This window comes from Piliocolobus tephrosceles, chromosome 1 (genome assembly GCF_002776525.5).
Source record: "Piliocolobus tephrosceles isolate RC106 chromosome 1, ASM277652v3, whole genome shotgun sequence".
Taxonomy (NCBI): domain Eukaryota; kingdom Metazoa; phylum Chordata; class Mammalia; order Primates; family Cercopithecidae; genus Piliocolobus; species Piliocolobus tephrosceles.
The window spans coordinates 206,680,865-206,701,922 of NC_045434.1; the positions used below are offsets into that span (position 1 = coordinate 206,680,865).

Sequence of the window (21,058 nt, forward strand, 5' to 3'; positions counted from 1 at the left end):
AATAGCACATGTAGAAGTACGATGAAAATTTTTTATGTTCACTTTCCCTGGTATTAAGAGAATGAATTATTTAAAGCAAAATGAGAGTCCTTTCCTAGTTACTTTGATCCCTAACTTAAGATATTGAAAAAAATGTATTAGGTGCTTAAATATGGAAACAATAAACCAATGTGAACTTTATCTGGCTTCTTTATTTCAACCTTTTCTTTGTGAAATTCATTCATATTATTGTCACTGTAAGTTTCTAAAGTTTCAAAAATAATATTTGATTTCATGGAATCTGGCATTTTCCACAGATACGATCGTTAAACATATAACCAAACACAACTAAATTTGAATAAAGACAAATATCTTCACATGAACAAATTTATTAGCCAGAAAGAAAGCCCGAATTCTTTCTAACATGTGATTTAATTTTTTTGTTTAGAAAATAGGCACGGTCATTTTAGGCTCAGATTCCTATGACAGCGTAAGATCTGCAAGATGGTTATTAATAGGAATTAATTCTTCCAGTCTCTGTACTTCATGTTTCAATTTTTAGTCTCCTACAGACTTCACTTACATGATTTAGTTTGAGTAATTAAGTAATTAATATGTGTCTTGCCTTCCTCACAATGAAACTCAGGTTTGAGAGGACTACAGAAAATGTTCTGGGCAATTAACAGTCCTAGGTACCTCTTAAACTACTTCTCAGTCATGTTTTCCTTGACAGGTACTTACTTTCTCTACCAAGTTCCCTGGAAGAAGACTTTCTACAAATTGTCGCAGATTTTCACGGACAACTGCATTGTGGAAGAAGGAGATTTTCCCGTTAATGATTCCTAGGATAGAGGGTGTGCTGTGTGCCCCCAGGTGATGCGTCAGGCGTCTCTCATATCCAGCATGGACCACGCCAATTCCTACACCTGAAAAGAATGGAAGATTCAAGTGAAGCCTTTTTATGTCTCCATGGCAGCTGGGAAAAGTGCTAAGTAATTTTTTGGTGTGAAATTGAAATCCCGACCTCATAGATGTCTTTCCTAATAGACTGTCTAGCATTCTTTCACTGCTGGAATTCTAGATTGGTTCCGTTTTTCTGCAGAGCAATCTGGCAATATGTAAGAAGAGTTACAAATGTGTGTGTGTGTGTGTATGCATATACATAAAACAAAGTGGGATCATCTGATACTTATTTCACTTAATACTTGAACAACTTTTCTTGCTCTTTCATCCAACCATATATTTGGAGGGCCAGTTACTCTGCTAACACTGGAGACACATTCAGTATTAAAGGCCAATAAATGTACATTTTCTTTTGGATGTGTACTAGACTTTTTAAGCTTAACATTTCGAAACACGAACCCCTAATCTCCTCCCACAGACCTGTCCTACCCACGCCTTTGCCATTTCAGTTGATGACAGCTCCATCCTTCCATTTACTCAGGGCAAAAACCGTAAGAGTCATCTTTGGCTTCTCTTATTTGTTGCACCCCACATCCAATCTGTCCGCAAGTCTTGTTGCTTTTCTTTTTAGAAAATGTCTGGAATTCAACTGTTTTTCATCACTTTCATTATATGCCCTGCTCTGAGTCATCATTATCTCTCCTGCCTATGTTGCTGCAATAATATCCTAAATGCTCTCCCCCTATTTCTCCCTGTCTCCTGACAGTCTGTTCTTAACATAGCAGCCAGGCTGCTCCTTCTAAAACATAAAAATGGATCACATCACTCCTCTGCCCAAACCCTGCAAAGACCCATTTCAGTTGGAATAAAATGCACAAACCTCACAGAGGCCAACAAGATCCTTTGTATTTGGCCTCTGGTTCCCCATGCCCTCTTTCTTCTTCCACTCCTTCATTAGCCTGCCCCAGTCCCCAGTGTCCTTACTGTGTTCTGAAGACAGTGGATGCTCCTGCCTCAGGGCCTTGACACTGGCTGTTCCCTCAGCCTGAAGTGTGCACCTCCCTGACTTCTGCATAGCTGACTTCTTTACCAACTTCAAGTCCTGAATGCAGCCTACCTTGGCACCATATTTAAAACGGTACTCCCCACACTCAGCGTCCATACACAGCCTGCTCACTTTCATTTCTTCTGCAGTGTTTACCATCTTCTAAGGTACCACCCAGTTACCTTCTGTCAATTGTTTACTGTCTGTCTCCCCTTCTAGAATGCAAGCCTCATGAAGCTAGGAATCCCTGTGTAGTCCACTGATGTATCCCCAGCACCAGACCACAGCCTGGCACTTAGTAGGAAGGAGCTCACTGAAACTGGGCCATTAATCTATTTAACCCAGAGCCTGGCACATAGTAGGAGCTCACTAAAACTGAGCCAACAATCTATTTCATTCATTCTTTATTGTTGCACATTGAAATTGTGAGAGAGGAAAAACTAAACTTTTTCCTACTCACACTCGACACAATGCTGTCCCTGACACTCATTGTTTAAGAGAGGGGGTCTCACTATGTTGCCCAGGCTGGTCTCAAACTCCTGGGCTCAAGGGATCTTCCTGCCTCAGCCACCTGAGTAGCTGGGATTCCAGACACATGCCACTATGCCCAACTCAATGCTTCCCTGTTGACACCACATGCTGTGGGGGTGGGGGTTCCCCATAAATCCTCCAGCAGACACCAACTGGGTATCAACTCAGTTCTGACACTATCTACCCAGAGACAGCGTCAGGCCCCGCAGGTCAAGGGTTCAGTCCCGTAAGACTGCTCCCACTTCAGACGCCAGAAGTCCCAGGTTGTGTCCTGTACTTCTGACCAACTGGCTATAAATTAAAGGGTCCCATGACCCTCCTTGGGTTCAACTAATTTGCTCGAGTTGCTCACAGAACTCAGGGGAACATTCCTTATGATTACTTATTAGGTATAAGGGATATTACAAAGGAGACAGATGATCAGCCAAAAGGAAGACAGGTACATGGTAAGGTATATGGAAGGATGGGAGCATCCTGCCCTCCCAGGGCTCGCCACCCTCCAGGCACCTCCATGTGTTCAGTCACCTGGGAACTCTCAAACCCAGTAGTTCAGGGATTAGGGATTTTATATATACATATATATATATGTTCATGTTTTTGCCCAGTAAATGTGAGGCTAGGACACCCCAGGTGAGGCTCCTTACTCAAACGCCCCTCCCATGGGGGAGGATGCCTGGGCCCTCTACTGTAGGCTCGGCTGAGGGGAGGTGGTGTAGGCTGAGCCCACCCCCCAGGAAACCGAGCCAGAGTTCAGGGAATTTTATGAAGGCTTCATGATGCAGGCGTGATAGATTATTAACTCAATCTCCAGGCCCTCTCCTCTTTCTGGAGGATGAGGGTGAAACTTTCAAAACTTCTAATCATGGTTTGGTCTTTCTGGTGACCAGTTCCCACACAGAGGCCCACTAAGAGTGGCCTAAGTAGAACAAAAGATGGTCCCATCCTGCAGGAAATTCCAAGGATTAGGAGCTCCATGTCAGGAATCAGAGTCAAAGATCAAATATGAGAGCAACAGATTCTCGTAGCACCCCTACTGATCAGGCAATCTCAAGAGCAACAGATCCTCTTAGCACCCCTACTGATCAGGCAATCTCAAGGGTTTTAGGAGATCTGTGCCAGGAACTGGGAACAAACACCAAAACATACATATATTTCTTATTACAAAGCACAATATTAAAAGTTGCTTTTAGCCTAATTCTTAACATTATAAGGAAAGTTGACAGGCATCCTAGTACATCTTTGTACACACATCTTTGTGCTCTTGTGTGCTTATTTTCTAATTAGTAAAATGAAATTGCTCAGTAAATGGTAGGGATCCCAAACTTAATGTTTTCAAATTGCTAAGCAGACTAAAACAAGCTCTCTGTAGGCTACCTGACCGTGACTGTTGCAGTTTCTCAAGGGCAGAAAAGCAGGAGCCTTGGGCATTGTGTAGTCCATTTCCCTCATTTTACAGATACAGAGAGAGGCTCAGAGAGGTAAAGTGACTTATCCCAGGTTGCAGAGCTGACAAAATTGCAGAACAAGAATCCAAACTGGATTCTTCTCTAGAGCCAAGTACAGTACACTGTATCACACTGCAGTCATTAAAAATAACTATGGAACAATGTCAATAAATGGAAGTACACAGAGAATTACATGAGCAGCAGAAAGAAAAAGAATAAAGCAGGCACATACACTGGGAGATCTGGTCATTCGTAAAGACAGAAGAGACATCACCTAGGGAGGTCAAGTGGCTATAAGACAAAGGCCCACGGGAGAGATTATCATTTCTTGAGTGCCTTCTTTATCACACCTCGGGCTTAATATACATCATACTTTTCGTACTCACAACCACTCTGCAAGGTAAGTATTGCTATCTTTATGGCTGAGGAAACTGAAGCTGGGGGAGGGGGAGGCATCATGGTTTGTGTGCAGTGGAACCAGGATCTGAATTTAGTTCCAGCTGACCACAAAGCCAGGACTTCTTACTGCCTCCAGTGACCACTTCTGCCCCAGGTTCTGAACATTACAGGGATCAATTTCTGAGAGACTGACTCACCCTAAATGACCTTACCAGGGATTGCTATATAGATTGAACGCCAATTTATGAACTGATCCTGGGAAGTATGCCTTTCTAGTAACTGTGCCATTCAGTATACTTTCTACCAGACCGAGCGCACACAGAAACCTGAATTAGAAACTGACAAGTTGGCTGGGCACAGTGGTTCATGCCTGTAATACCAGTGCTTTGGGAGGCTGAGGCGGGAGCCTTCACCATCTCTTTCCTGTCTCCTGGAGTTTAAGACCAATCTTTACCATCTCTATTTCACCTATAAGGAAATCGAGACATGGAGAGATGAAGTAACTTGCCCAGGGTGACACAGCTGGCAAGTGACGGCGATGGGATTTGAACCCAGGAGGTCTGGCTCTGGGCTCTGTGACGATTAACGTGATAAGTCTAAAAAAAAGTTAGCTGGGCATGGCGGTGTGTGCCTCTAGTCCTAGCTACTTGGGAAGCTGTGGCTGGAGGAATAGAATAAAGAATGATAAATATTTGGTGTTTTAAATTTGTGGATTTTTCTTTTCTTTTGAGATGGAGTCTCATTCTGTCACCCAGGACAGAGTGCAGTGGCGCGATCTCGGGTCACTGCAACCTCTGCCTCCCTGGTTCAAGCAATTCTCCTGTCTCAGCCTCCCCAGTAGCTGGGATTACAGGCACACACCACCATGCCCGGTTAATTTTTGTATTTTTAGTAGAGACAGGGTTTCACCATATTGGTCAGGCTGGTCTCAAACTCCTGACCTCAGGTGATTCACCTGCCTTGGCTTCCCAAATTGCTGGGATTACAGGCATGAGGCAACATGCCCAGCCACTTTATTTTATTTTATTTTTTGAGACAGAGTTTTGCTCTGTCGCCCAGGCTGGAGAGCAGTGACTCGATCTCGGCTCACTGCAACCTCCACTTCCTGGGTTCAAGCAATTCTCCCGCTTCAGCCTCCTGAGTAGCTGAGATTACAGGCACGTGCCACCACACCTGGCTAATTTGTGTATTTTTAGCAGAGACAGAATTTCACCATGTTGGCCATGCTGGTCTCAAACTCCTGACCTCAAGTGATCTGCGCATCTCAGCCTATCGAAGTGCTGTGATTACAGGCATGAGCCACCATGCCTGGCCAATTTGTAGTATTTTTCTTCCTGAAAAGATATTTAAAGACAGGTGCAGTGGCATGTACCTCTAATCTCAGCTACTTGGAGTTGGAAGCAGCAGGACTGCTTAAGCCCACGAGGTTGAGGTTGCAGTGAGCCATGATTGTGCCATTACACCCTGGCCTGGGCAAAAGAATGACATCTCTTAAAAGAAAAAAAAAAAAAAGCAAAGCATATGTGACTTATTTCAGAAACATTATTTGATTTTTATATAACTGATGCTTCTGGCTAATTTTCATATGCTGGGGAATTAAAAATACTATGCTGACACTGTGAGAGGGTCTTCCATGCACTAGTAAACATCTGTCATACCCATAATTTGAGATGCCAAACAGCTCTCACTACGTAATCCTAAACACATATCACATCCTTTAGGGAAGTTCTTTTTCCCCCTCAGCTGCATATACACATTTATTTTCTCTCCACCTCTGAAAAGGCACAGAGCCAACTGGAAGAATGTGCCACTCAAATGTGGCTAAATACAAACCGGCTGGTACACTAACCACGAGATGCAAAATAATGTGAACTGAAACAAAATCAACAACACACAGCTAAAGCGGAAAAATGCCTATTTTCGTCAATATTTAGGCTGACCTTTTTTATAGACAGTATGAGACTCTTACATACTTAGTAATCCTTGAAAGATAGGAATTACTCTTTTTTTTTTTTTTTTTTTTAAGATGGAATTTCACTCATGGCCCAGGTTGGAATGCAATGGTGTGATTTCGGCTCGCTGTAACTTCCAACTCCAGGGTTCAAGTGATTGTGCCTCAGCCTCCCGAGTAGCTGGGATTATAGGCACGTGCCACCACGTCCGGCTAATTTTATATTTTTACTAGAGACAGAGTTTCACCATTTTGGCCAGGTTGTTCTTGAACTACTGACCTCAGGTGATCCACCCGTGTCGGCCTCCCAAAGTGCTGGGATTACAGGCATGAGCCATTGTGCCCAGCCAGGAATCAGTCTTTCTTTTTTTTATTTTTTTTCTTAAGACAGAGTCTTGCTCTGTCACCCAGGCTAGAGTGCAGTGGTGCGGTATCAGCTCACTGCAACCTCTGCCTCCCGGGTTCAAGCGATTCTCCTGCCTCAGCCTCCGGAGTAGCTGGGACTATAGGCACCCGCCACCACCGCTGGCTAATTTTTGTATTTTTAGTAGAGATGGGGTTTCACCATGTTGGCTAGGCTGATCTCAAACTCCTGACCTCGGGATCCACCTGCCTCGTCCTCCCAAAGTGTTGGGATTACAGGCATGAGCCACCGTGCCCAGCAGTTTCTCTTTTTAAACAGGAAGTCATGGTGAATAAATTGCCAAACCCAGGTAATCACTGCCTGATCATCCAAATCGGGTTTCCCTAAAACAATATTTGATTTCAAGATGTTCAACCTCCAGGCCACGCTGACAGCTCTGCCTGCACCTTCCAGTAAGCACTAAATGTGCAGAGATGATTGAGGTATGTTTCTTATTTGAATTTCCTGGGCACAAGGACATGATTTACTTATTTCTGAAGCAGTACAGCGCAGTGTTGAAGACAGTCAGACTCCCGGGTCCAACCCAATACTGATGCTTACGGGTAGTGTAACGATGAATTAGTTCCTTAACCTTCAATGTCTTAGTTCCCTCACCTGTAAAATAGGGATAATAATAGTCTCTCCTTTATTGAGTTGCTTTGGGTACAAAAATAATGCACAGAAAGCATTTACCACAATTCAAGGGGACCGAAATGTTCAATAAAAATTATTATTATTATATACCCTTAAGTGTCTAATACAGTAATTGGAACATGAAAGTTGACTGAGAAAAGAAGTTTCAAATGAAGGCATCTGTTTCATGGGCAAGGTGTTAGAAAATACAGAAGGATTTTTTGTCATCTTTGTCTACTCCTTCAGCAAAACATTATTCCATACTTGCAAATGTGAGGTTGGTGTTAATTCTCTGTGTATATATTTTCTCTTCAACCAAATGGTGAGCTTAAGGTCAGGGATGGTGCTAATTCTGGGCCCTCTTCCACAGCACGCTTCTCTTTAAACATTGGATGCTTTTATACAGTAGTTTTTACCAGTGTGTGACTGAAGATTCCTTAGCTGACTTCCAATCCCCTTCAAGGCTCACCTCACAATAAGTAAAAAAAATTGGTGCTTCAGAGTCACAGAGTTGAAGAAAGCAGACTAATACATTTAAGAAAGATTTTTAAAAAGGGTTTATAGAATAGGCGATTTAAAAAATTTGCTTTGGGGCCGGGCATGGTGGCTCACACCTGTAATCCCAGCACTTTGGGAGGCTGAGGCAGGTGGATCACTTGAGGTCAGGAGTTCGAAACCAGCCTGGCCAACATGGCGAAACCCTGTCTCTACTAAAAATACAAAAACTAGCTGGGCGTGATGGTGGGTGCCTGTAATCCCAACTACTCGGGAGGTTAAGGCAGGAGAATCACTTGAACCTGGGAGGTGCAGGTTGCAGTGAGCCGAGATCACACCACTGTACTCCAGCCTGGGCAACAGAGCGAGACTCCATCTTGAAAAAAAAAAAGTCATCTATACAAATATCTTTCAATGAATAAAATTATCTTACCCAATTCTTCCAGTTCTTGGACGACTTCTTTCCACACAGGCTCGATATGAATGCAGCTAAAGCACCAATCGGAGGTGATCTTGATGAGGTAGGGTTTCTTAAAGCTATCTGGAACCACTTCATTCACATAATGTGAAAAGTGCAATAAATACTTTTCGTCAATTGAGTCCCGCCGTTCAGAATTAAAAGGGAAGTGAAAAAAGGACTCATCAAAATAAAAATTTTCATGGAAATGGCGGAAACGATACTCTCGCTGCTGTTGCTGCTTCTGGTAGCCCTGGTTCTCTCCAGCGTCTCCATATTGATCATAATTTGATCTCTTCTCTTCATTCGAAAGAATCTATAAAGGAAGGAAAAAGAAATCTAAACAACAAGAGGTTCATCCACAAGACTTTTTTTGTAAGCAGCCTGAAAGACATAGGAAGAAAATAAACGCAGCCAGGCGTGGTGGATCACGCTGGTAATCCCAGCACTTTGGGAGGCTGAGGCGGGTGGATCACCTGAGGTCAGGAGTTCGAGATCAGCCTGACCAACATGGAGAAACTCCGTCTCTACTAAAAATACGAAAATTTAGCCAGGAGTGGTGGCACATGCCTGTAATCCCAGCTACTCGGGAGGCTGAGGTAGGAGAATCGCTTGAACCCAGGAGGCAGAGGTTGAGGTGAGCCGAGATGGTGCCACTGCACTCCAGCCTGGGCAACAAGAGCAAAACTCCATCTCAAAAAAAAGAAAAAAGAAAAGAAATGTAAAAATTATGACATGATTATGGGAGGTCAAGGTTTGGAGGATCCCTTGAAGTCAGGAGTTCAAGACCAGCCTGGGCCACACAGCAAGACTTCGCTACAAAAAAAAAAAAAAAAAAAAACAGCCAGGCATGGTGATGCCTGCATGCCTATAGTCCTAGCTACTTGGGAGGGTGAGGTGGGTGGGAGACTGCTTGAGCCCAGGAGTTCAAGGCTGCAGTGAGCTGTGATCGCATCACTGTACTCCAGCCTGGGTGATAGAGAGAGACTATCTCTTAAGAAAAAACATTATGACATAATTAGATATTCTTTTTCTTTTTGAGACAGGGTCTCACTCTGGCACCCAGGCTGGAGTGAAGCGGCGTGATCACAGCTCACTGCAGCCTCCACCTCCCAGGGTCAACCTTTCATCTCATCCTACTGAGTAGCTAGGACCATCAGCATATGACACCACACCCGGCTAATTTTTGTATTTTTGGCCATGTTGTCTAGGCTGGTCCTGAATTCCTGAGCTTAAGTGATCTGCATGCCTCAGCCTCCCTAAGTGCTGGGATTACAGGGCGTGAGCAGCCACCGGGTTCAGCCGATTAGATATTCTAAATGCAGTCATTCAAAAGAACAAGAAACTCTTCTTTCACTACAGAAACATTAAGGAACATTCAAGACTAAAATATTTCAGTTTAGATACTCATGCTCATCTTGGCATTAAAGATTTCAAACTACCACAACATTAAACACTTCAGCAAAACAAATAAAACATAACATAATGTTGATCACCAGGGCTCAATGACAGGAAAATTGACCTGGTCATACCTGGTTAGTTGGACTAATTCAAACTAAGATAAGAAAAGCTATGAACACCAAAAATGTAGCTGTAGTCTAGTGCCTTGTCTGTTAGTTGACATTGTTTTACAAAATAACTTTGAAGTCTAAAATTCAGGGATCTGTTTTAGGATGATGATATGTTATTCCATGAGCTAAGCACTGTCTGTTGAAGGGCATTCCCTACACAAATCAGAAAGCCACTGAATTCTCTTTTATGCATATTCTAGACCAATCTACTTAAGCTGACATGTTGGAAAATTATTGAAAATCTTGTGTTTAAATGTATTTGTTACCTTGTGCCACTTTAATAAATATAGGCAATTTGGTATATTTAATGTAAATTTCTAAGAAGGCAACAGAGACATACACAGATATACTCAGGGTAATTGTACAATTCTAGTTAAAACCTTTAAAATAGGCCAGTTTTTCAAAAAGCTTAAGTGTTCAGGCACTTGTTTCGATACACTGCATGTGGCCAAATATGTTCTATTATTTTTTATTTTATCTTGTTTTATTTTATTTTATTTTATTTTGAGACAGAGTCTCCCTCTGTCACCCAGGCTGGAGTGTAGTGGCTCTATCTCTGCTCACTGCAACCTCTGCCTCCCAGGTTCAAGTGATTCTCTTGCCTCAGTCTCCTGAGTAGCTGGGATTACAGGTGCGTGCCACCACGCCCGGCTAATTTTTTTTGTATTTTTAGTAGAGACGGGGTTTCAGCATGTTGGTCAGGCTGGTCTTGAACTCCGGACCTCGTGATCTGCCCACCTCAGCCTCCCAAAGTGTTGGGATTACAGGCGTGAGCCACAGTGCCCAGCCTGTTCTATTATAACCTAGAAGCTGGATCAAGGGCATGTGGAACATGACCTTTCTGAGAACTTTATGAAACTCATCACCTCCTAAGGCATATTTTATAAGAGCTAATGGATGCATCACAAAGCTGCACACGATACCTCGTAAGCCTTACTGATTTGAATGAACTTGTCTTCTGCTCCAGGATCTTTGTTTTTGTCAGGATGCCTGAAACACAAACGGGCAGGAACTGAGAATAGATTTAACTTTTAATGCACAGTCATTTAATGTCCTTGTCCACACAGTTCACTACAGAGGCAAATGGAGGGCTATTTTGTTAGGAAAGTTTCTTAAAATAAATGGTAGAGGCAATCAGTTGCTTTACATGACTATAATCAATGAAACTTTGAACCAGGCGTTTTTTTCCCAAAGCACTCCAGCGGGACACGTCTTCAAAGCACCATATAGCACTGCAGCATTTCACAGAGAAAAGGTGGGATATGGTGCATGTCTGTACACTGCTCCCAAACACTGCTAAAGCTGGCTAAAGGCTAAATCATTTATCCATAAGAACCCATGTCTTCTCCTAGGATGGCAACATTTCAACTCAATGCTAGAATGATATTGGGATGCTAGAATGCTATTGTTTCTTCCGATAACACAGGTAGACACGAGAAATAGTTTTTAGGATAGACTAAATTCATTTAGTAACAATCAGATTTCAAACTGCACTTGTGCCTGACTTTCAAATTGGAACATTTTTCATTATTATTGTGGTTATCCCATTCTGCCTATGATTGCCTTTTACCTGAATAAAGATTTCAAGGCCAGCCACTTTTTTTTTTTTTTTTTTTTTGAGACAGGGTCTCACTCTGTTGCCCACACTGCAATGTGGTGGTACAATCTCGGCTCACTGCAACCTCTGCCTCCCAGGCTCAAGCGATTCTCCTGCCTCAGCCTCCCGAGTAGCTGGGATTACAGGTCTGCGCCACTATCACCCGGCTAATTTTCATATTTTTAGTAGAGATAGGGTTTCACCATGTTGGCTGGGCTGGTCTCAAACTTCTGACCTCAAATGATCCACCTGTCTTGGCCTCCCAAAGTGCTGGGAAAACAGGCGTGAGCCACCGCGCCTGGCCTCAACGCCACATGTTTAACATTTTTTGCCATGTTGTCCAGGTTGGTCTCAAATTCCTGGACTCATGCCATCCTCCTGCCTTGGCCTCCCAAACTGCTGGGATTACAGGTGTGAGCTACTACACCCGACCAGCTTTGGAGATTTTTAAGTTCTGGAAAGTAAGGGCTAGGTTTATTTCCTTGAAAGTCCCTAAGACCTAAATCAGTGTTTTATACAGATTTATTTTTCAATGTTCACTTTAAGAGACTTTGTATGACAGTATTCTTTACATAATCACTTCTGGTAACTTCTAGTAAATTTCCTCTGACATAGGTTCTGGAAAGAAAAACAATTCACTGGGAAACAAACGACTATTAAGGACACACCAAGTACAATGGAATAAAAAAAATCTACAACTTGATGGATTTATTCTAGCAGGAATATGTTTGAATCAATTATACCACATATTCTGTTTTCTCTACAAATAAGGAAACTCTAAATTGTTGACTGTTGAGTTTAACAGTCATTCCTTCCTTAACCATTTAATCCTTGCTATAAGTATTAGTGGGAGAAAAAAAATCTCAGCTAGGCATAATGAAAAGAGCATGACTTAAGGAAATGAGATGGAGGCTCCAAAGCATTTCTGGATGACAAAAAAACACCAAAAAACAAAAAACAAAAAAACCAACACAAACCATAACTGTTTTCAATATTCAAACAGGCTGACGGCTGAGTGGATCAGAAATTATGCAGTCATACAAATGAAGATTTAACATACAGAACTCTGTAGAAGAAGGGCAGGAAGGGGCTTTTTAGGAGAATGAACCAAAGAGAGAGTCTTGAGGGCAGCTAGGTTAGAAACACAGATTCTGAAGCAGAGGAGGGCAAGGCTGAAGAACAGGGAGGAAGCTACAACACTTCCAGCTCATAAGGAATATACTTTTCTAATTGTGGGAGGATACCACAAGGTTGAAGACATTAAAAAAAAAAAATTCAGCCATAGGAAAGTATTGTCCAATGCTATTTTCAGTTAATATGAAATTATCTCAGGAACTGCAATACAACACGCAATCTTTAAAATTCAAAGTAGAGGAAATATTGTATGTAGTATCTACTGGCTCTCTAGTTACCTCTTAAAGGAATAAAAACAAAGACAGAGAAGGTAACACAGCAAAGAATTAGACAAAATCATTTACTGTTCGGTTTACTGCATAACCATGTCACACCAATCTGCCATTCTTTGGGTGGGAGGAGTTATTTCTTTTGCTAATGTGGATAACAAACAAAAAGTACCTACGATAAAACTTAATTAATGGGAGAGAAACACAGGTTTCCTAAGGGAAAAAATAACATCAAATGGGTTCACTAAGCAAAGGAAAATTCTTAAGCAGGCTAAGAAACACCTAGTAAAATGTATCAGAGGAAGGCTCCAGATCCCATTCAACATGTAACCACGTCCTCCTGCTATAGCTCATTCTGAAGTCAAACTGGGAAACACTGCTATTTTCAGTGTATATCAAGCCATTAGTAAGCAAAACTTAAACTATTCCAAGTGTTAAAGCATTGTCATAGCCAAAAACCACAGAAAATAATAGAATAGCAAAATTAAAAACGTAAAGTAAATTTTAGACTTTTTCTGGATGACACACTCAATACATTTCTATGGTGATGAATTATTCCTAGAGAGAATCTAATTAAAAAAGTGAAGAATATGACTCATTTAATTAATATCATAACACCCTTTTCAGCTCTGGAAGACAGAAAAGTCAAAGCTATACATTTTAATAGGTCTCACATACTAGAGCTGTCATTTGTGTTCTTAAAACATTGTCAAAGGCTATGCCCTGTCCAAAAGAATGTTGTCACCTTATGAATTCGCTGCAGATGTATATATTTTGCTTTAAATATAAAGAGGCAAGAGTCTGAAATGATGTAGCACATAACCTTCGTATAAAGAGTCCCTGGAAGGAGGTCATGTATAATTAGAGATTGTTTTTTTGGCATCCAATTCTGGATTTCTCATGGAATATGGTCTAAAATATTTATTTAAAAATTATATTTTCAATGATCTTTACCTTTATTTCAATTAGTTTAATGATAAAACACACCTGTTCACTGAAGTAGAACAGTGTCAGGCAGTCACGCATGCAGCCTGCATCACACATCACCTGAATGTGGCAGTTTTGCTTCTGGATAACTTTCTACTGTCATTCAGTTCCTCCCCAGCCAACCACTAGCCCACTCACCCTTACTCATGCCTAGATGTGTAAATGATTAAAAAACAATAAAACAATGGACTATTGATGCAGAGGGTCAAACCATGGAACCTGGAGGTACCACAGATTTACCAACTCTAGGCCTCCATCTTCTCGTCTATAAAACAGAGACACTGGCTGAGCATGGTGGCTCATGTCTGTAATCCTAGCACTTTGGGGGGCCAAGGTGGACGGATCACTTGAGGTCAGGAGTTGGAGACCAGCCTGGCCAACATGGCGAAACCCCGTCTCTACTAGAAATACAAAAATGAGCTGGGTGTGGTGGTGCACGCCTGTAGTCCCAGCTACTTGGAAGGCTGAGTCAGGAGAATCGCTTGAATGCACGAAGCGGAGGTTACAGTGAGCTAAGGTCGTGCCACTGCATTCCAGCCTGCATGACAGAGCGAAACTCCATCTCAAAAAAAAAGAGACACTAATATCCTCCTTCATAGGCTAATTATAAGGTTTAAATGAGATAAAAAGCATAGAACCAGGAGGTTAGCATGTAGTAGGTGCTCAGTGATGGTACCTGTCCCAAACTTTCTTCCATTCCTCATGGTTGGTAGAGCCAGCTTGGAGTCACCTGTGTCCTCTCCATCCTGTCCTCCTTTTGCTGCTCCCTCTCCATCTATATAATCCAACACTTCTGCTTCTTTGGCATGGTCAAGGCATTGGTGGAAGAAACTGATGACATTTGTCCAAAGTTTTAGATTTACTGCTACCCTGCTAATTGCTATCCTGATAACTACAGGCAAAATTACAATTTTCTGTAAGATTTTTTTTTTTTTTTGAGACGGGTCTCACTCTGTTGCCCAGGCTGGAGTGCAGTGGCGTGATTATAGCTCACTGCAGTCTCAAACTTGTGAGTTTTTTTCTTTTTTTTCGTAGAGATGGGGTGTCACTATGTTGCCCAGGCTGGTCTCAAACTCCTGGGCTCAAGAGATCCTCCCACCTCAGCCTCCCAAAGTGCCAGGATTACAAACACGAGCCACCATGCCAGGTCAATTTTTTTTTAAAGTAATATATAGTCAGCCCTGTATATCTGTTGGTTTCATATCCATGGATTCCACCAACCAAAACATAGTATTTTCTATTTTGAAATATTCAAAAATATTTTTTAAAAATTGCATCTGTACTGAACACGTACAGACTTTTTTCTTGTCATTATTCCTTAAACAATAACAATATAACAACCATTTGCACAGCAGTTACATTGTATTAGGTATTATAAGCTAGAGATGATTTAAACTATATGAGAGGATGTGCATAGATTGTATGCAGATACTGTGCTATTTTATATAGGGACTTGAGCATCCATGGACTTTGGTATCCCTGGGGATCCTGGAACCAAGACCTCATGGATATCAAGAGACAACTATACTTGGTTTCTGAATTTTTCTTTTTTGGAGGCAAAAGGCTATTACTCTAAAGTTTTTTTCAAAGTGTAGAAATTAATAATTTAGAGAATAGGGTTGTATAATGTTCCTGTTTAGCAATTACACTCACGAAGTTACTTTATGAATAATGTATCATGGGAAGGGTAGCATATCCATTATTGACTATATATACATTTTTTAAAATTAAAGTTTCTTACTTTAACATTAAATATGCTAACGATATCTAGGGCAATTCTTTAAGTCAAAGTATTCCTAAAAGGGAGTTTCAGAGCAAACATAGGCTTTGAATCTTATCGCTAACAATTAGAGAACACGAACATTAGCTCTCCTGCATAAAATATTCTAGACAGATATATATATATTGAACACAGAAACAGAGACAAATAAAAGCTAGTCATAATTTAGACTTCATCCCTGCTAAGACTGTTTAGCTTATGTTAAACCTCTATTTCTTTGTTTCACCTACCATTCCCGGGCGAGCTTCTTATAAGCCTTTTTAATATCAGCCTGACTGGCTGTTCGGCTGACCCCTAGGACTCTGTATGGGTCAAAATCCAACGCAGACAGAATTTGCAGGATCAGAACCAGAACTATCAAGAACTGCCAGGAAATGCTCAACTTTCTCACTTCCATTTCTCTTCCTTTCCAGAGCTGAAATGATTGAAGAGGCAATGAGTTTCAGTGGCAGAAACCTGGACAGTCTTGCTTTTTAGGTAAAGGTACAAGATATATAGATGAAAAACAAAACAAACAGAAGGTATTTTGCAGAAAAGTGTCAAGCTGTTGAACTATATCGTAAAATCAAAAACCTCACTACTACTTTTGAGTATCACAAATAGCAACTATTACAGATGAAAAGCTGAGTAATAAGAATAGCAACTCTCCAGAATACTTGGACTAGAAAAGCTTTAGAAATGAATGAAAATGAATAGGATGCAGAAACAATACCTAAATGTGAGAAAACCTAAATAGGATAATCAGGGCGACTACCTCTCAAATACATGATTTCATTTATTCTGATAAGAATAAAGAAAATAAATGGTTTAAGAATACTTCACTGAGTACATATTAAACAAACTCATGAAACTACAAGATTTACCATGCACGAAACTACAAAATGAGATAGTTGTGGCATTCTTGGGCATTAAATAAGTACAAATATGGAGGTGAAACACTAAAAAAACTGTGTAGTTGAAACGCAGTATACTTCAATTCTGTTCTTTCTCACCACCCCCATTCAAATAAGAATATGAGAAGCTGCTCTTTAATCATTAGCAATATGGTCTTTTTTTTTTTTTTTTTTTTTGACAGAGTTTCACTGTTACCCAGGCTGGAGTGCAATGGCCGATCTCCGTTCACCGCAACCTCCGCCTCCCAGATTCAAGCAATTCTCCTGTCTCAGCCTCCCGAGTAGCTGGGATTACAGGCATGCACCACCACGCTTAGCTAATTTTTTGTATTTTTAGTAGAGACGGGGTTTCACCATGTTGGCCAGGCTGGTTTTGAACTCTTGACCTCAGGTGATCCACCCGTCTCGGCCTCCCAAATTGTTGGGATTACAGGCGTGAGCCATCGCACTGGCCAATATGGTCATTATTAATGGAAACCTCAGATGAGAAAAAGAAAAAATTCAGTTTTCCATGTGAAGAAGAATTAATGGCAAAGACCAAACAGCAGACGTGGTCTTTAAAAGTTTTAAGCTCGGCCAGCGCGGTGGCTCAAGCCTGTAATCCCAGCACTTTGGGAGGCCGAGACGGGCGGATCACGAGGTCAGGAGATCAACACCATCCTGGTTAACACGGTGAAACCCCGTCTCTACTAAAAAATACAAAAAAACGAGCTGGGCGAGGTGGCGGGCGCCTGTAGTTCCAGCTACTCGGGAGGCTGAGGCAGGAGAATGGCGTAAAAAAACCCGGGAGGCAGCGCTTGCAGTGAGCTGAGATCCGGCCACTGCCCTCCAGCCTGGGTGACAGAGCGAGACTCCAGTCTCAAAAAAAAAAAAAAAAAAAAATTTTAAGCTCCATCTCTGGTGAATACAGTGACTTAATTCATTGTGAATTTTGGAAATAATCCTGGCTGGTTAATGAACAGGGTAGTGCTGGAATTGTGGATATTTATACTCCACAATTATGATCGCTGTTATACCCTACGATGTTTTTTTTCAATTTATCTTGATTTCTCATAAGGTAATACAGTTTTAAGGTTCAAGTGTCTGCTGTGACACCTTACTGAAGAGGGGCAAAGCTGTAACAGTGGTAGATTTCCGTAAGTGCAAGTTTAATGCCGCCTGGGGGTCCTCACAAAATTGACTAATCTGATGATCAATGTTTAAAATTGCATACGTGCTGAATAAAATCCTAAAACAAACCAGTTTCTTCTTTGTTAAGGCAACCTATTATAGCCTACAAAACACGTGAAGGAGATGTAGCTACTGGTTAAGCATATGGGTTGAAGGCTGGGATCTATTCTCCACTACTTTATTATCTTGGGCAAATTATTTAAACTTACTAAGCATCAGCGTCCTTATTCATAAAATGGGAATGAAAACTACTACCTTGAAGGATCATGTGGGGTCTAAATGCATCTAAAGGGTTTACTGAGCCCAGAGTCAACAGTCAATAAATGGTCGTTAGTGCTATTCTTTCTACCATGCAGTACGATCGCTGCCTTATTTAATTGTGTCAGTTCCTTCCAGTTAGAGGGCCCGAGTGGCGGCGGTCTGGGAAGTTCTTTCGCTGACATGCGAGATAGACGGCGCCGACCTCGGAGCAGCAAACACCTGCCCAACAGGTAGGCTGCCAACCCTCTGGGCAGCATCTCCAGGACCACGAAGAGGCTCCCAGGGACAAGCTTCAGGTCTAAGACCCGCCTCGCGCTCCCGCCGGAGGTCGCAACACTGCAGGAGACAGCCCCCTCCCCCGCCGCCCTCCGAGAGCCCAGGGCCCGGCCCTGTTGGCTCCCGGCTGCCCCCGGGCCCAGCAGTGACTGGAAACGAGAAGGAACTGACGGGAAATCCCTGAGTCGACCTGGCCCCGCCGCGTCCGCGGTTCCGCGCGTCACGCCGGGAAGGAGTTACCGGGAAAGTACACCGGCCCAACCGGCTGCAGCGTCCGTGCTCCAGTTAGTTCGCCCGGCCTGGAGCTTCCCGTCCACAACAGCGCTCGCCGGGGCCTGGGGAGGGGAAAGAGGCGGGGACAAGTCCGAGGGGAGTCACGTGATGCTTAAAGGTCCATCGCACTGAAGGCGCGGACTGAAAAGGTCGAGAGCGTCTACTTGGCGAATCTATATTGACCCTTGCTACTCGCCGTCTACGCGTGGACCTGGGGCGGTTGCTATAGGAACCAGGGGCGCTCTTTGGTTGCTTCCAAAGGGTTGACCGTGACCAAAGAGGCCAAAACGTGCCTCCTAGCGAGGCGAAGTCGCTATGCATGATGGGATGCCAGAAAGACTTCCTCTATCCAGGAAGGCGTTTCCGCTGCTACCGGGAGATGGCCCTCGTCTAGCAACAGTTGCTAGGATGGGGACGCAATCTCTGGTCCCTATTCTCTTTAACCCTATTCATAGAATCCTAGAGCGTCAGATTGGAAGGGACCTTAGGGATTCTTTAACTCTCCAACTCCTCCAATATTGATAGGGAGACTGAGGTCCACAGAGGGGCAGGGATTTGCCCAAGGCCTAGAATCCAGGATTCCTTTTATTTTTGTTTACTGATTTTTTTTTTTTGAGTTGAGAGAATCCAGGACTCCTAATCCCGTTTACCGAAAGGCGAGCTCCACCCAAGAATGTACCAGTCTCCGCCTTAAGCATGGGGAAAGGGCGGTGGGGCCTGTGAGAGGGATAAGGCACAGGTGAGTGAGGGAAACTTTCTTTGAGCCAATGAGATAGATCCCTTGGGGATATAAAGAGCTTTCATCTCTCTCTCTCTCTCTCTGCCCTGTTTTTATTTTTTTCTCTTTGCATTTATCACTAACATACTATGTCTTTTATTTATTTATATAGTTTATCACCTGATCCTTCCACTGGAATGTAAACTCTAAAAGCAGGAGTTTTGTTTTGTTCACCTCCATGTTCTCAGTGTTTGACTACAGCCTCAATAAATATTCCGAGAGGCCGGGCGCGGTGGCTCAAGCCTGTAATTCCCGCACTTTGGGGGGCCGAGACGGGCGGATCACGAGGTCAGGAGATCGAGACCATTCTGGCTAACACGGTGAAACCCCGTCTCTACTAAAAAATACAAAAAAACTAGCCGGGCCAGGTGGCGGGCGCCTGTAGTCCCAGCTACTCTGGAGGCTGAGGCAGGAGAATGGCATAAACCCGGGAGGCGGAGCTTGCAGTGAGCCGAGATCGCGCCACTGCACTCCAGCCTGGGCGACAGAGCGAGACTCCGTCTCAAAAAAAAAAAAAAAAAAAAAAAAAAAAATAAAAAATTGGGAGAATAAGTGAATGAATGGGGCAGAGGTTTTGCTGCTCAAGCGATTATATTCTAAGGTGGACTCTTGGATCTTAAAAGTGTGGCTTATAGAGTCAGGTTCGGGTTTCAATCCTGCCTGCCTCGGCCGCTTACTGCCCATGTGTCCTTAAACATTCGTTTCCCTGAACCCTAGGGTCTACATCTGTAAAACCGGCAGGGGGTGGGGGCGGGAATGCTTTCCTGGCAGGATTGTAGTTAACGATAAACGAGATAAGCATGAAAAGTGGCTAGCACGATGCCTAGGACTTAGCAAATGCTCGGTAAACAGAAACGATTATTTTTGAAATGTGAAAATGAACCGTTCAAAACGACGGGAGTTTAGAGGGACTAGATTTCTGCCAGTTTTTTTCTCTGTGTGGGAGGTGTTAGGGTGGGAGGGAGAGAAGAGGGAATGGAAGACTGTGTAAGGTGGGCTTGGTTGGATCAGACACTCGAGTTTGGAACAGTGAACTGCGATCTGGGCACAGGGGCGGTGAGGGGAGCTTATGGTTTTTCTTGGGGTGGAGGAGGAGGCTAAGGGGAATCCATGCCCCGGAGGAGGTTGAATGGGGTGGGACAGATCGTGGCTCCACTCATGGTTTCCCTCTTTCTGGAAGTGTGACGACTCCCTCCGAGTCTCTGTAAAAGCGGGGCCGCAGTGAATTCTGGCGAGGGGCCCGCGGTGGACCGGGAACTGGTGTCACAATTGCAAACGGGCACCTGCGCCCAGAGGGGGGCGGTGACGCGGAGGCGGGGCTGGGCCCTGGGAGCCGGGCGAGGTGCTGAGGTGCCGCCTTGGGGCGGGGCGGTGACAGGAGATTGGGTCCTGGGGGTGAGGATTGGCTTTGGGGGCGGGGCGAGGGTGCGAGCTGGAGTCTGAGCGGGGCGGTGACGCAAGGATGATTCTGAGGGTGGAGCAAGGGGAGGGGGTTGGCTCTTGGAGGCCGGGCGGTGGCGCGAGGCTTGGCGTTGGGGGCGGGGCGGTGGGGCAAGATTGACCTTGGGGGCGGGGTGGGGGCGTGGCAGTGGCGCGGAATGGCTTCTGGGGTCGGGGCGGGGGGCTGGGGTGCGTCCGGGGGGCTGGGCGGGGCGCAGGTGCGAACCTGGGGGCGGGGGGGGGCCTTGGGGACGCGTCCCGGGCACTGGGCGGTGACGCAGGGGCAAGTTCAGGGGCGGGGCGGTGACCCGAGAATTGACCCTGGGGGCAGGGCGAAGCGCGGAGGTGCGTCCTGACGGCGAGGCGGGGGCGCAAGAGCGAATCTTTG

At 43.8% G+C, this 21,058-nt stretch overlaps 1 protein-coding gene and 1 non-coding gene across 6 annotated transcripts in view; both read right to left on the reverse strand.

The window, feature by feature from the left end:
- DNAJC16 (DnaJ heat shock protein family (Hsp40) member C16) overlaps positions 1-18,725 on the reverse strand; it is a 47,568-nt gene extending 28,843 nt beyond the window's left edge. For 2 of the 5 annotated variants that reach the window (XM_023193529.1, XM_023193532.1), the window contains exons 1-5: positions 18,420-18,725; positions 15,810-15,994; positions 10,736-10,802; positions 8,218-8,557; positions 721-905 (exon numbers count right to left, since the gene is read on the reverse strand). In XM_023193529.1, coding sequence (XP_023049297.1) covers positions 721-905; positions 8,218-8,557; positions 10,736-10,802; positions 15,810-15,976 — 759 coding nt within the window. In that variant the 5' untranslated portion in view covers positions 15,977-15,994; positions 18,420-18,725. Of the gene's footprint in view, positions 1-720; positions 906-8,217; positions 8,558-10,735; positions 10,803-15,809; positions 15,995-18,350 lie in introns of all 5 variants that reach the window. The other 3 variants (XM_023193531.1, XM_023193530.1, XM_023193533.1) reach the window with 3 other exon arrangements.
- Positions 3,065-3,204, reverse strand: LOC111527308. Its single transcript, XR_002726620.1, has one exon.
- Positions 18,726-21,058: the final 2,333 nt, after the last annotated feature.